Source organism: Periophthalmus magnuspinnatus, chromosome 6 (genome assembly GCF_009829125.3).
Source record: "Periophthalmus magnuspinnatus isolate fPerMag1 chromosome 6, fPerMag1.2.pri, whole genome shotgun sequence".
Classification (NCBI taxonomy): domain Eukaryota; kingdom Metazoa; phylum Chordata; class Actinopteri; order Gobiiformes; family Gobiidae; genus Periophthalmus; species Periophthalmus magnuspinnatus.
The window spans coordinates 16,409,041-16,424,575 of record NC_047131.1 but is presented as its reverse complement, the minus strand read 5'-3'; the positions used below and the strand labels follow the sequence as shown (position 1 = coordinate 16,424,575).

General features: G+C 41.1%; 2 protein-coding genes across 4 annotated transcripts in view; both read left to right on the top strand.

The window, feature by feature from the left end:
• Window positions 1-9,481, top strand: part of LOC117372025 (genetic suppressor element 1-like) — a 59,025-nt gene extending 49,544 nt beyond the window's left edge. For all 3 annotated transcript variants that reach the window (XM_055222450.1, XM_033967740.2, XM_033967741.2), the window contains exons 4-16: window positions 228-376; window positions 943-1,143; window positions 1,432-1,587; window positions 2,236-2,537; window positions 3,066-3,348; window positions 3,437-4,035; window positions 4,153-4,265; window positions 4,348-4,609; window positions 5,139-5,255; window positions 5,346-5,699; window positions 6,110-6,382; window positions 7,298-7,401; window positions 7,543-9,481. In XM_055222450.1, the coding sequence (XP_055078425.1) occupies window positions 228-376; window positions 943-1,143; window positions 1,432-1,587; window positions 2,236-2,537; window positions 3,066-3,348; window positions 3,437-4,035; window positions 4,153-4,265; window positions 4,348-4,609; window positions 5,139-5,255; window positions 5,346-5,699; window positions 6,110-6,382; window positions 7,298-7,401; window positions 7,543-7,680 (3,051 nt within the window). In that variant the 3' untranslated portion in view covers window positions 7,681-9,481. The remainder of the gene's footprint in view (window positions 1-227; window positions 377-942; window positions 1,144-1,431; window positions 1,588-2,235; window positions 2,538-3,065; window positions 3,349-3,436; window positions 4,036-4,152; window positions 4,266-4,347; window positions 4,610-5,138; window positions 5,256-5,345; window positions 5,700-6,109; window positions 6,383-7,297; window positions 7,402-7,542) is intronic.
• Window positions 9,482-10,775: 1,294 nt separating this feature from the next.
• On the top strand, window positions 10,776-14,849 carry psmd7 (proteasome 26S subunit, non-ATPase 7). The gene is made up of 8 exons (XM_033967742.2): window positions 10,776-10,935; window positions 11,266-11,357; window positions 11,490-11,582; window positions 11,925-12,022; window positions 12,110-12,190; window positions 12,293-12,384; window positions 13,617-13,815; window positions 14,267-14,849. Exons 1-8 carry the CDS (start codon window positions 10,862-10,864, stop codon window positions 14,522-14,524), a joined length of 987 nt encoding a protein of 328 aa, XP_033823633.1. The 5' UTR covers window positions 10,776-10,861; the 3' UTR covers window positions 14,525-14,849.
• Window positions 14,850-15,535: the final 686 nt, after the last annotated feature.

Below are 15,535 nucleotides of genomic sequence, written 5' to 3'. Positions count from 1 at the left end.
AATTAATCAAGTTTTGTATGAAAGACTGATCTAAAATGCAACAAAAATTGCATAAAAAGTAACTGGTACTTTTTCATGCGTACTTTGTCTGCCGTACTTGTACTTGTAATTGAGTACATTTTTGCCATGAAAGTTAAAATTTTCAATATTCTTTCATCTGTTTTGGTTAAAATTGGCACTTATTGGCATTTAAAATAATCTAACTTTTTTTTTATATTTTTCTTCAGGCTGAGGTGAGTGTTTGTGAACATCTAGAGAACCACCCACACCCACAGGACAAGAGGACTCCCCCCGTCTCGTCCTCCCGCCCCCTGGCACACCCATACGGACTCCAACCCAGCGCTGTCATGCAAGACCCCAGAATACAGAGCCTCAGGTAGCTACTCAGAAGCAACACTATGCAGAAATGTTGTCTAAGCAGCCTTGTAAAGTTGAGTTTCTCTTAGGGGTAGGTAATATTGACAGAAATTAAAATCTTTGTGTTGGTTTTGCTAATTTCAATGCTGATATTCACACAATATTATGGCAATCCATCAGAAATGTGCTAAAAATTCACTTTAAATGTAAACGAATCAACAAAAACAATGATGACTCACGCGCACAGAGAGATACGTAATAGTTTTGAGAGCTTTGGCACACCCTGTTTTAGTCAACTAATCGATCAGCCTGTCTTTAGTAAACCAAGAATTTCTTTAGTCAACTGCAGGCCTTGCAATATACAGAAATGTTCTCTACTCCAAAATTTTAAAAAAGTAATTCAAAAGGTCATCCATTCAGGTCATCCAAAAGGTCATTCAGCAAAAGGGAAAAAATATCTGTTTTTTCCAATAATTCTACATGTATTCATTTCATTGCAGCTCTAAAATTTGATATCACAACAGCCCTAGTTTCTCAGAATATGCACCACTTAAAACCTATGCCTGTGTGTTGTGTCCCAAACAGTTTACCCGGGCAGATGCACCCTGGGGTTCCTCCTGGTGCAGTCCCTGAGGAGTACCTGAGAGCACTGCGTCCCTATGCCACGTCAGAGGAGCTCCGACTGGCCTCTCTGCCCCTGGGCCTGGACCCTGCTGCTGCTCATGCTGCTGCTGCTGCTGCCTACTACCACCCAGCCTACCTCCACCACCCGCTCTCCCTACAAAGGTAACTATGCCAACCTTCACTCTGGATTTTTATGAAACAGTGGATAGTTTTGCTGGCTCTGGAAATTATGTTTAGACTACTCTTTTCAAAAGTGGTGGTAAGTAACTAATTACAAATACTCATATTACCGTAATTAAGTAGATTATTTGGGTAATTGTACTTTTTTGAGTGCACTAACTATGTACTTGTGCTTGTAATTGAGTGTATTTCTACCTAAGCAATTGTATGTAATTGCATATTAATTCATTCTAGTTTGCTCCTCAATAATATCCCTTTCCCTTACCACAGAATGGAGGAGTCTCTGTGTCTCTCTGCTCTTCGCTCGCCATACTACTCTGTGCCTGGAGGGGGCGCTTTCCCCTCTCTGCACCCCTCTGCCCTGCACATGCACCTGCCTGGAAGCCGGTACCCTGCTGAACTCAACCACACAGCCCTGGCAGAGAGGTAACTTTCACACTGAGAACCAGCACCGTACTAAGTGTATGAATGTTTTTAGATCGCCTTACTGTTCCGCCATTACACTTAACATTTTCCCATTCGTCATCGCTCTCACCTCCTCCCTCCTGACTCGAGGCCTGGGCAGTCTTCTCTCCGCAGGGTAGGCACAGGTTGCTGAGTGGGGTATTTTTAGAGCACTCCCCATAGCGCCTCCTATACACTCAGTCACCGCACGTTGTCCTTCACACACACTTGCATATATAAGCCCTTTGTACTTGTGATGTACGTCAGGAAGCCTCATTGTTAGCGCGTCTTCCACTTGTGTCACTATGTACATTGTTTCCTTATGGTGGAGGAAGAGGAGGAATGATTGGAGTGGTGCTTATGGCCCAAGCTCATACTGCATATCTGCTTTGTTTTAGTGTGTGAATGTGAGTGGGAACAGTATAGTATGTGTGTGCGGTTCTCCTGTGGATACCTATTAAGTGTTCATCTGCTCGCGCTCAGTCATGCTGCGGATGGATTATAGTGCATATTTGTGTGTACATTTGGCCAGCAGTGTTTGTGTGCAGTTCACCAGTGTGTGGCTAATATCTGGCCCGTGTTGGGTGTTGCATCTCTCACCTCTCCCCCGTGTGTCAACCTCCCCCACAGGCTACAGATGGAGAGCGAGCTGCGCCAGCGAGAACACGAGCGCGAACGAGAAAAAGAGAGGGAGCGCGTGGCCAAGGGAGCTGAGAGAGAAAGAGAGAGGGAGCGCGCAGCCAAGGGAGTGGAGAGAGAAAGAGAGAGAGAGAGGGAGGATGAGGCGGACAGACAGAAGGAGCGGCACCGGGACAGACAGCAGCAGATGGTCCGAGGAGCCGAGAGCCACTACCTGGCTGAGCTGCAGGCTCGCAGGGCACCGCCGGAGGACAGGCCACGGCCAGGGGAGAGGCTGACCCCAAACAGACCGGGTACCTCCGCACAAGCACATGGCACACACTTGTGTTCTCACCACTGTGTAGACAAAGAACAGGCCATATGTTCTGATTTATTCACCCACTGAACTGAGCTGTGAGGGTAGTACATGGGAAGTGAGAAGGGCTCAGGGCTGATCACAGGAGGGGAACAGAGACCTAACAACTGCCTTTAGACTGGTGTAAAAGTACTTGTGTCCACAATGGCAACAGCACTAACAATGAGGATTATATTAGCCTATCTTTTACTGATCTTTGATTAGGTCACTGACCACCTGCTGTGAAAAGCAGAGGAAAAAAGAGCATTACTATTTAATTTATGAGAAAGTGACCATTTGCCTAATTGGTCTCACTACATGTAACTGAATCAGGCCCTCCACCCTTTTTACATTGTCTAGAAGTTCATGAATATATCATGAAAGAACATCCTGAAGGACAAGCAGGGTTTTTACTGTAGTGTTTATTGATAGAAGTGAGAAAGTAATGAAATTGTATCTTTTCATTAAATCTGTTTTTGTTTTGTAGATAAAGCTAAGGAGTCTGAGCATTTAGGTTTTACTGCACCAAAACCTCTGCTGCTGCAGTCCAGTCTGCACTCCTCCAGGGGCGCGGTCCCACACCCTGTGCCCAGCTTGGTGCCATCGCACATGGGCAAGCATCACAGCGCTCTGGCAGCTGCCATGATGACTCAGAGGATGAACGAGGAAGTGTGGTTATCCCGACAAAGGGGCCAGGACAGAGAGCGTCCTCTGGAGCTAGACCTGCGCTCGCCGGGGAAAGGCTTAGAGCCTTGGAGAGAGAATCAGAGGTAGGAACTGTCTTGTTTTGTCCTTGGCAGTCTTTGAACACCACAACAAAATAACACAACATTTTTTTGTTAATATTTTCCATTTCAGACCCAACACTGTTCATCTCAATTCACACAGTAAGGACACTCCACCCTCCCTGGGTGCACCACCTCCGTTGATCTCTCCTAAAGGTCCCCCTAATCCCTCCGTCCCTCCGACCACACTGTGGAACCCAGCCTCCTTTGTGGACAGCCCTCCAGCCCGAAAACTGACTCCATCCACACCCCCAAGCCGCCCCCCTCCTGGACTGACCCGCACAGAGAGAACTCCCCTGAGTTGGGGGGACAGGACGGAGGACAGCAGGAGGAGAGTTGAGGGCTTAGAGAGAGTTCCCTCTATGAGGGGGGGCGGCTTACATGAAGCAGGTTCCTGGGGCAAAGCTGAGCAGGACAGAACTATTCAGAGTCTTTACCAACGGCACCACATCAATAACCTCCAGCAGAGGGCATGTGCCCCTCTGTCTGCCCCCCTGAGCAGTGCTGATCTGGGCGTACGGGACTGTAGAAGGTCCCCCTCTCCTCTCAGAGAAAGACACAGCCGTGTGCCTGATAGCCTCCTGGTGTATGACGAGGTCCTGCAGCAGCACAGGAGGCTGCTCAGCAAACTGGACCTGGAGGAGAGGAGGAGGAAGGAGGCGCGGGAGGGAGGTGAGTGGGCATTAAACTAACATTCATGAAATAAAACCAATGAAAGAAATATACTCCATTGATTTAGTATTTCATGAAATATTTTTAACATCACTAATGTTGTTTCTGTGTGACCAGGTTATTACTATGACGTGGACGAGTCTTACGATGAAAGTGATGAAGAGGAGGTGAAAGCGCATTTGAGACGAGTGACCGAACAACCTCCACTCAAACTGGAAACTTCCTCAGAGGTACAGACTAACAATTTGAAAACTGACAGGCGCCATGCCCTAAACTGTTCGTTTATTTAGACCTAATTTCTTTGTCTTGTAGAAAGTGGAGTTTTTGAGCATGTGTGGTCTGACAACACTCTCAAACCGTGATGAGATCCTGGCGCAAAAAAGAAGGAAGAGGAGGAGGATGCTGAGGGAGCGTAGTCCCTCTCCACCTGTCTCTCAAGTCAAGAAGAAAGCCTGTCCATCTCTGAGAACACCGTACACGGCTGATCAGATGAACCGCACGCCTGAACTGGGAGAGAAAAAGGACTTCCTCAGCATGTTTAGCCTTAGCCATGTGAGCCCCGCGCAGAGGAGAGGTGAGCCTGAGTCTGCTAGCATCCAAGTGCTATTCTCTCACATGCAGATGGTATGGTTAGTCCTAGTGGGAATGGTTTGTTTACCATGATGAAAAGGGCATAGCAAAAATAGATAACCTAAAAATATATGAACATTTCCTGTTGGGCATTCTTTTAAGAGTGTAAAATCGCGAACAGGGGCCAAAGCCAGTATTTCTGTATCTATTATATTTTTATTCTATTCACAAAGTTAGTAATTTTGCATAAATGTTAAGTGGAGAATGACATTTGAATTTACGTTGTTCAACAGCCTATGTAGTATGAAATAAATAATGAAGACAAGATATATACATACATGCTGCCCAGTTATAAATCCTGTTACTGTATTTGATTGCTCCCAAGATATTAAACCAAAATCAGACATTTTAACTCTAGTCTTATTGCATTAGATAGTATATGCAAATACAATTTAGATTTTTGTTCAATTTTATTTTCACGAAACAGTTGATTCCTGATATTAAAGCAATTGGGTATGTCCTCTCCTCCACAGAAAAGCAGAAGGCGGAAGAGTTGCTTAAGGCCATCAAGAAGAAGACTGTCACATTGGACACTATCAGATATAATCCTGTACCTCCATGCAGCACTCCATCTCCTCCTCCCTTAAACGGTAAGACTAACTGCAACTACAGCCAAACATACTCATAAACAACAGTCCATTCATCTGACTAACTATATTATCACTTTCAATCTTCCATAGGCGACTCCAAATCTATCTCTCTTCCAAATGGACACCCATACCCAGACTCCCCCAGCCCCTCCCCTCCCTTTCTGCACAAACCTAAGAACCCGCTCTGTAATGATGCACTTAAGTCCTCGCTGGATCCCCAGGTGGCACGCATTCCTACCCCCCTGGCCCCCCACCATGAAAAGACTGAATTTATGGAGCCGAACAGGAAGCCCCATAACCTCCAGAACGGTCTTGCCACTTCTCCCCTGAAAAAAACACCCAGCTGTGGGCAAAACGGGCGCAGCCGGCCCTGGGAAAAGTTCACGCCAGAGGTTTTTGCTCAGCACTTCCACCAGGCTGTCCTCCAGTCCACTCATAGCAAGGGTGAGTAATCAGGAACAAGTCAATTGAGTATAAACATTACAAGCTAGTGCTGCCATCTGGTGGAATTGTCTTATCTTAGTTTGAAACTTGTAAAGCATGTGGGGCTTTTATATTGCACTTTTTTCAGTACTGAGAAGAATGATTAAAAAAAATTGGACTTGGAAAAGTTTTAGTTTAGTTTACTTTGGTTTAGTTCATTTTAGTTTAGTTATTATTTTATAAACCATTATTTAACTGTCTAATCATTTTTATGCATCAATTGGTTTAATACTGACAAGTCACATAATGTTTTTTATATAACTTTTTGTATAGCTTTTTGTTAATTTTACTGATTATTTTGGACTAGATCCCTCAAATTATTACTTATAGTGGTTGAAATAAGAATAAAAAGCATTATTGTTACGTTTCAGATGGGCTCTTGAACACTGACTCCTCCCTGCCTCACAAAGCCTCTCCAATGAAAGTCCCTCATCCAAACCGGAACTCTCAGCACATCAACGGCCACCATGCCCCTCTCTACGGGGCCAGTCGAGACACTCCCTCTGCATACGAGCCCCTGTCTGAAGAGGAGGGCCAGTCAGGGCAGGATGAAGAGGAAGATGAAGAGGAGGAGATGGAAGAAGCACCAAGAAAGTGGCAGGGCATTGAGGCTATTTTTGAAGCCTATCACCAGTATGCAGAAGGTGTGTGGTACTGCGTACTGTTGAAGGTGAAAAAATGGAAAAAATATCACAGATGTTGAACCTGATGATTTATCTTGGTGAGATTTAAAAGAATTCTGGGGAATCAGATCCTGTAGATCCAGAGAGTTCTGAAAAGAGATTCAACAAGATTAAGATTAAATATTTTAGGTATTGCTACAAGTTAAGGAATTATTTTATATTATGCTTTTGTTTAGAAATGTGTAAAAAAAAAAAAAAGTGGATCTTCTGAATACAGACATTTTCTTGTTGACCTGCAGAGTTGTTCATGTACTTTAGTTTAGTTTTAGATCGTTTTCACACTGCCAATAATTGTAAAAGAGCAGTGCGTTTGGCCCAGTGTGAACCCAACAGTCCCACTCTAGACCGCATTAAAAGGCCAGTGCTCTGTGGACACAGCCAAACTCGGGCCAATCTACACAGTGGTGAGAGTAAAAGTGGTTGGATTTGAGCAAAAGATGCAATCACATATATTGTTATGAATGGGCGCTGCAAAGCTGTTATTTTACACATTCATCTGATGAGGCAAATTGGGTCAACTTAATATAAGCGACAGTCACCTGCATCTGTCTGCACAACTGAGTGAAAGAAGAGACCACCACATATAGGGGAAGTGAGTGTGTGCACATGTATTCATGGAGTTCTGTCTGTTTGACGCATGTTTTTATAGAAATAATTTTGGTGAACTGATGGAGACTCTGGTGGCTCATGTTGCGTGTGGGGGTGAATGATGTGCGGTGTATAGGCTGACCCAAAAGTAAAGTAAACAGAATTAAATATAGTGCGCACTGGGGTCAGTCCACAGACCGCACTAATATGTGTGAAAACGGCCTTAGTAGATCTGTAGCGGTTAACCTTCAGTCTGTATTATAACAATTATAATATGTATTACTACAGAACACATCATAGAGAGACAAGTCCTTCAGAGCCAGTGCAGGAAGCTGGAAGCACAAAACCACCATCTCACTCGAACGGCCGAACAACTCTCCCACACTATGGCGGTATGTTACAGTGGTGACATCCCCCTTTGTCACTATCAAACTCCGTATTGGTGCATTCATGTTATTTTTAGCTTTTTGATGACAGCAATCTTATTTTGTCCTCTCTCTCTCTCTCTCATCCATCCGCCCTTGGTTTGTCAGGAGCTGATGAGTCAGAGACAGCGAGTGCGGGAGGAGAACGAGAGACTGCAGGCCCAGCTGGAACACTTCAGGAGGTGTCTAACTCTACCTAACGTCCAATGGAGCAGAGGCCAAATCAATGGGCACGCGCCAAGGTGACCCGTCGGCACCGACCTTTACCATAGATATGGCGTGAACAGCACTGGAGCAGCTGAGGGAAAAAGACATGCGGTCCAAGCTACACTCTTTACTTGAAGATTTTCCAGAATGAAGTGCTTGTCAGGCTGATTATCTGAACTGTCAAAGGAAGAGCTGTGACCATATATGGGCAAGGCAACTTTCTGCCCAGGTTGTAGCAAGACTGTATCAGCTATTTGTCCTCATGATGGCTTTAAGATGGTCAAACATTGAAAATTGAAGTACTAGATACATTTTCACATAAAGGGAGCTACCATGCTAAAATCAACGTTTTGACCACCTCAGAACTATACCCTGACAAGTTTTTTTGGTCCATTCATGCATGTTTAAGTAGTCCTGTTTGGACATTTTGGTTTCAAATTCTGAATAAGCAACTGTCCAAACACATTTACTCTACTGATTCTGCTTGATCACTTAAAGAGGGGGTATAATGCAAAATACCATGGTACAACATTGTTTCCTCATCAAAAACATGCCTGAAGAGGTTATAGATGTCATTTATGCATGTTCGAGTAATCTAGCAGTCTCTCCCGGGCCCTGTTCAAACCCTCTTTACGGTTAGCAGTACGATCCTATCCAAAGCTGAGTCCACAGGCCCAGGTCATCTCTGCGCAAAATGAAAGTGAAACTTGTTAAACATGTTAATATGTTATTTTCAGCAAATGTAGCATTTTCAAAACAATAAATGGCATCATGGTGACCTATATATGTGAGACTATTAATCCCCATAAAAGTGCAATATCCTCTCTTTAAGCTTGTTGACAGTAGCCTGCAAAGTTAACTATATAAAATTTCTCACTCCCCAGTGTCGCCACCAAAGGGCATCAGGCATCTAAGCCAAGTGAAATTCTAAGCACAGCAAAATAACCAGATTTTCTTACATACACATTATTTAAGTTATACATGTTTTTAGAAGTCGCAATGAAGCATAGTTTGTCCTCTATAAGTTTATAAAACTCCACAAATAGCCTTTTTGGACCGCATTGACGAGGCATTTGAGTGAAGGAATCAAAGCACACCTCAGGCCTTAAAACTTGACAGGATGCACTTGAAATGTTGTTTTTTGTGTTTGAAGAAATACTTGACTGTTGTCTGTGTGGTACCTTGCTGTGTGTAAATTAATGTGTACAATAAGTTGTTTGAGTGCCGATAAAAGTTTTGTAGAGAATTACAGCTAAACAATATAATCAACAATGGGAAATAATTATTGTGACATTTTTTAAGTCTATGTAATTTTCCATTGGTCAGTTGTGATAGATGAAGGATTTTGTATGTTTTGTTCTACAAGCATTTAAAGTGGGAAGCCATATATATTATTTAGATTGCTGCTGGTCAGAATAACATTTTGAAACAGTGGTTTGGGAGTACAGTGTATTTTAAGATTTTTTTTGTCTGAGCTGCTTTGAACATGCCTTTTGCAATGTTTACTTACACAGTGGCTGGAGCTCCTTTGAATAAAAGGATTATCTCATGGGATAATCTGTAATAAATAATGAATATGTTCAAAACAGATGATTGAGGTCCAATCCTCTCCCATGTTTCTCACAGGGCAGTCTCAACCATTGAGAGAATTATTGATTACAGATGTTAGAGTTAACATTTCCCATTTGGATTTTCTGGTCTGCTCCTTTATGGTCAAAGTTTAGTTTTGCTCAAGACAAGTAAGACTTGTGAACATCTTTGTCTGACCTTCCCACAGGCCTGTTTGTACCTACGGACTGCTGTGAAAGCTCAGCTTCTCTACATTATGTTTTCTTGAGATATATACATGTAATTAATTATTTATTAACATAATGTTGTACATTCTGATTTACATTAAAACATTTGTTTAAAAAAAACTTTTTATTGATTTGTTTGAAATTAATTTTGTTAAAATGGGTAAATAAATAAGTCTATTTCTATTCCTTTGCAATTTTTCATTTGTATTTAAGAACAGTGGTTAACAATAACTTTATTTCTGTTCTAAAAATGGGAAAACGAATGAAATACAATACAAATATGGCACTTGATAAAGTTAGTATTAACATGTCTAATAAACTATCCAGTTTCCTAGTCGGATCTTCTGGAACACTAAGATCTCATTCTCTGCAAAACATAAAACAACTTGGATAGATTCTTTTTATTTATTTTTTTTATTAAAATATAAAGTATTGCAAATCCACTTACCAGGTGCAATCATAATCTCATGTATTTTAGTGCAAATCCTGAGATACACAAGGTCATCTTGGGGGTCAATATCTCTGACTGTACTCCTGGCCTTCATGGTGAAGCTGCGCAAAAGTCCTGCATTGTGAACTGTGTCGACCACAGTTCACAATGTACAATCCATGTCCTGACTGTAAGACCTAAGGGAACATATTTTACATTGAATTAGCTTCAGATCCTTGCAGTATGGACATTTTATAAAGAAATCCTACCGTCTGAGTTCACAACTATTGTTCCAACTTCTCTTCAAGCTTCAATCCTCTTCAGTGTTTCTTCAAGCTTCCTTAGCTTTAGCTTAAAATTATTTTTAAATTAACAGAAAAAATGAAAAGAATTTGTAATGAGACTGTAAAGCAGGTTACCTAAAGTCACTCTCACCCAGTTAAGAGATATTAGCATAAAATTCATTGCATTTCAGTAAATATAGGCCATATTGTTTCGCTACCATATTCTCTTATTACAATAAAATATTAAACCGGTAAAAATACGTATTTGTGCAAAATGTGTGCAATTTGATATGCTTTAGTTACCCTACAATGTTGTAGAGTATTTTTGCTGCGCTGACGCGTCCTGCGGCTGCCCTCAGATCAAATTGGAAACTTTGTTAGTTTGAACAAAAGGAATTTTCTTGCCTTCATTTCGACTGTTATAAACTGTGCATTTAGCCTCAAAGACAAGTCTGATTGGATCGAAATTGTTTTGAATGCAGCTAAAAGGTTCTTTAATATGAGCGGCGTTTCTGTTCCTGAACTCTTTACACTGACAAAGACGGAACACAAATTAGTTAGTGTCGGTGTTTAATCGCCTGAACTGTGGGGGGCAGCAATGCACTAACCATGCTCACTCTACCGGAAGTCAAGAAGAAGCAGAAACAGCAGCAGCAGCAGAAGAAGAAGAAGAAGAACTCTCAGCGCTTTGGTTTATCTTTATTGACAAAATGCCGGATTTAGCGGTGGAAAACGTAGTCGTTCATCCCCTGGTTTTGCTCAGCGTGGTGGACCATTTTAACAGGTCTGTATGGTGTAATTTTATGACTTAATAAAAAGTAAAAATCCGCTCTTACGTGAAGTTGTGACTACAGACAGCTACGGTTAGCAGTGCTGAGTCAGAGCGCCATTGACAGTGAATGGAACACGTTTAGCATCGGCAAATTAGCTGTGTGGATGCTGTGTTTTGTGTGACTACTAGATTTGAATAAAATAACTATGTAGAGTACTTGATGAGTGTCAAAGCCTCCATTTTGTGTGGTTTTCACTTTGACAGATGCGCTCGATTAGCTGTTCTCCGTGAGCATTTTATATGAACGGCTACCTCATGTCAACTCAACTGTTTGTGTCACAGAATAGGGAAGGTTGGAAACCAGAAGCGAGTGGTCGGTGTCCTTCTGGGATCTTGGCAGAAAAAGGTTCTTGATGTTTCTAATAGCTTTGCTGGTAAGTGTCGGTGTGCTGTGTAAGGTGTCAGCTGCTATCTATATGTTTTAGTGAATGCAAGTCTGTTCAACGTTAAACAATACCTGGTACAGATATTAACAACTGTAATTAATATGCGTCTTTTCTTTATAGTGCCATTTGACGAGGATGACCGGGATGACTCTGTGTGGTTTTTGGACCATGATTACTTGGAGAACATGTACGGCATGTTTAAGAAAGTAAATGGTAAGTAACAGCTGTACTTGATACATTAAAGTTGGAGCAGGGGTGTCCAGACTTTTTTCACTAAGGGGCGCATACTGACTGACGAACACTCATGGTCAATGCAGTTAGTTATTCAGATGGGTATCTTTAGCTTTGACAGAGCTATTGTTTCTTTTAATAAGGTTTGAAACATTATTTTAGGTCAGTATCACAATGTTATGTATGTTGTTGAGGTTACAGTGGTAGAAATGCTTACATTTGAATTTGAAAAATTGCCAATTTAGCACTGCTAATGTATATTATTTCACTCGCTGCATATAACAATTTTTGTATGTTTTTGGGTTTGTTTGTTTTTTTTTACAGCTAGAGAAAGGATAGTTGGCTGGTACCACACAGGGCCAAAGTTGCATAAAAATGACATCGCCATCAATGAGCTCATCAAACAGTACTGCACTAACTCAGTAGGTTTGGGTAACTTTCTCTAGATTCACTTATGAACTCATTACTGACTTCTTAATCATGTTGTTGCTGTTGTATTTGTTCCACAGGTATTAGTCATCATAGATGTAAAACCAAAAGATCTGGGTCTGCCTACAGAAGCCTATATTTCAGTGGAGGAAATCCATGATGTAAGTTTACTCTGATAGTAGTTCAATAGAATGTTTTCTCCATTTTCAGGTACAGATTTTTGAGGTGAAATAGTTCTTATTGTATCAATTTGTTATTTGCAGGATGGCACTCCAACCTCCAGGACATTTGAACATGTAACAAGTGAGATTGGAGCTGAGGAAGCAGAGGAAGTTGGAGTGGAACATTTGCTAAGGTGATCACAGATGTTATAAAAATAGAATTTATTCTTCAAAGTATTTGTTTACATTTGCTCCACATCCGTCCTGGTTAGAAATGAACAAAAATACATGTCTGAGTGACCTTGTGATCTCTCGGGCATTGTTAGAGCCCTTCTTAGGAACAGTAGGATCCAAAATCCAGTAAGATCCAAAATCCAAAATGTAGCCCATAAGCCTACAACACCCATGCTCCCAAATGACAGTTCTACTTAAATATACAAAAATGTGATACAAAACAGTACACTACAACTTCACAAACCTAGTGAGATGTATAATAATTTGGACGTCTATTGTGATAATGCTCTGAAGGGAGAGTAACTTAGCATGAAGAGCAAAGGGAGGGGTGGGCAGTCATTAAATGTGGTGTTTTTGGTGAATACAGCATTTCCAAAACAATAAAAGGTAATAGTGATTTGAATATGTAATGTGTTGGCAATTAATAGTTCAGTTCAGTTTATTTGTCATTGTCACAAAAGAACAACGAAATTGTGTTTGGAGCATCCCATAAAGTGCATAAATAATAAATACCCTTAAACCCCAGTGTAAAGATTGACCCAGTGTGGCTTCAGTACAACATGACAGTCTTGTAGCAGCATGATGGTGTCAGTAAGGTGCATAAAAACAGGGACATACAGACAGGGTCTTGAGAATAATGACAAAATGCAACAATGCAACCAGTTCAGTGTTATTGAGAGTTGGATGTGGTTTTTGTCCGTGAGAGGGGGGCAGAGAGGGGCCGAGAGGGGAGAGGGGCAGAGTTCAGGAGCCTCACCCCCAGGAATTTAAAACTGCTCACCCTCTCCACCGCTTCGGAGCCAATGAGGAGAGGTAGGTGGTTGTTGTGACTTCTTCTGCAGAAATCCACAACAATCTCCTTGGTCTTTTTGGTGTTTAAAAGCAGGTTATTGTGGTGGCACCATGACTTTAGGTGTTGCACCTCCCTCACCCTATGGAAGTGTAATACCCCCTCTTTAAAATAAATGTTTTTGCCAGCTTTACAGTTCTATAGATTTTTGGATCTTTTTGAAATATTTGTTTGAATAAATTCTACTTGGTATGTTATAGTGCTGCAAAAGATTGGAGACAAATAGAGAATGTAGAGTTCATCCTAAATGTGGCTATTGTATTATTTATCCTAATATTTGTGATGGGCAAAATAGGCAAATACAAATGTCCTTATCTGCATTGTTTTGTATTTGTTTTTCAGAGATATTAAAGACACCACAGTGGGCACATTGTCTCAGCGCATCACAAACCAGGTCCATGGCCTCAAAGGACTGAACTCAAAGCTGTTGGACATCCGCTCATACCTGGAGAGAGTGGCAGCTGGAAAACTACCCATCAACCACCAGATCATCTACCAACTGCAGGATGTCTTCAACCTGCTGCCAGATGTCAACCTACTGGTAAGGGCTTGGTGTGAACAGGAACAGTAGACCAGGTACAATGATTCACAATGATCCATATAGTTGATAAGTTATTGGTGCAACAAATTTTAGAGATTTACCAACCACTGCAGTGTACCACAGTTGGTGCTAAAAAGTGCAAATACTGGCTTATTGTTATATTCACCTATCTCAAGTAAATAAACAAAAAGCCTACACAATGTTAATTGAAATGACATTACGTTTATTATAAACAGTTGTCATTGTCAATTTCTATATTGACCACTAGAGGGCACACTGTTCTACAATTGTAGCAAATTTAATACCTTTTCAGTATGCATTTTTGGGTTTATTTATATACCTAAAATTCAAAACAGTTTATTTAAAAAAAAAAAAAAAACATCAACGTTGAAAAAGTTTTTTTTTGTTTTGTTTTTTAAGTTAATGATTAAAATGTTTTGCCATTGCCCAGGAGTTCACAAAAGCATTCTACCTAAAGACCAACGACCAGATGCTGGTAGTGTACTTGGCATCACTGATTCGCTCGGTGGTGGCCCTGCATAACCTCATCAACAACAAGATCGCCAACAGAGACGCTGAGAAGAAGGAGGGCCAGGAGAAGGATGAGGGAAAGAAAGAAAAGAAGGACGACAAGGAGAAGAAAGACGACAAGGACAAAGAGAAGGAGAAAACGGATGCGGCCAAAAAAGATGACAAGAAGAAGAAATAAGTGTTCTTTTCATGCAGCTCTCCAAGGAAGCCGTCTCCTTCTGGATGCTGCTCTACTTTTGCCCACGTTTCATATCTACATGTGGATCTAAAAGTAGGACTCTATAAGGGGAGCCATGTCACTTGAGATTGGCCCATGGGTCGTTAATGGCACTCTAAAAGACTCTTAATATACTTAACGATGATGTGGGCTCCTCCCATGTTCCTGATGAAAAAAGTGTTTCTTCTGTTTTCATAGTTGTCAAGCACCTCGTATAGATTTTGTAAAATGTTTTTGTTTCTGTAATATTCAGAATATGGGATCATATTAAAGTCTGTCCTTTTCAGTGATGTGTTGGTCTATATTTTGTTTTTATTCATTCAATTTATATTCCAGTACTTTATTTTAGTGTCTTTGTTAATGTTTTCTTGTTCACAGAAAAACACCATGGCCACAACATTTAACATATCAAGACAAATAATCTCCCCCTTTATGTCCCTTATGAGGAAGTAGTCCGTAATAGGTATTGTGGTACTTGGTTAATAATTTTCTCATTAGAATTAAGTTAAATTCAAGTCAATCCTAAAAATTGATTTCCCTACTCAGTGTATGGAATACAGGAATATTCAAGTCAACTATATTGCAGTCTCTATGCATGGGTTTCACGATGATGAAACATGTCAATTGCTATGGCAAGCTTGCCATAGCAATTGACAACTATTACACTATCTTTTTGAATGGTGAAAAGTCCTCAAAATGTCAACAGCTGAAATCCATGAAATCCATAAATTGGCTCCAGATACTGGCCTCAAACAGTCTTGTCCTCTGTGACCCTAGCACTGACAGATTGTAAATTTCCAAAATAAATACCTATCTACCAAGACAGGTGCTATATATGTTAAAATCAAATAGTTGTAATGCTGAAAATCATTGGACATGATGACCAGGTTGTTCATGTTGCAGTTTGGTGTTTAGGTTTAGGCTCTCCTGACAATTATCCAATCAGAAAGCAGAATGAGCTCACGAGTCTCT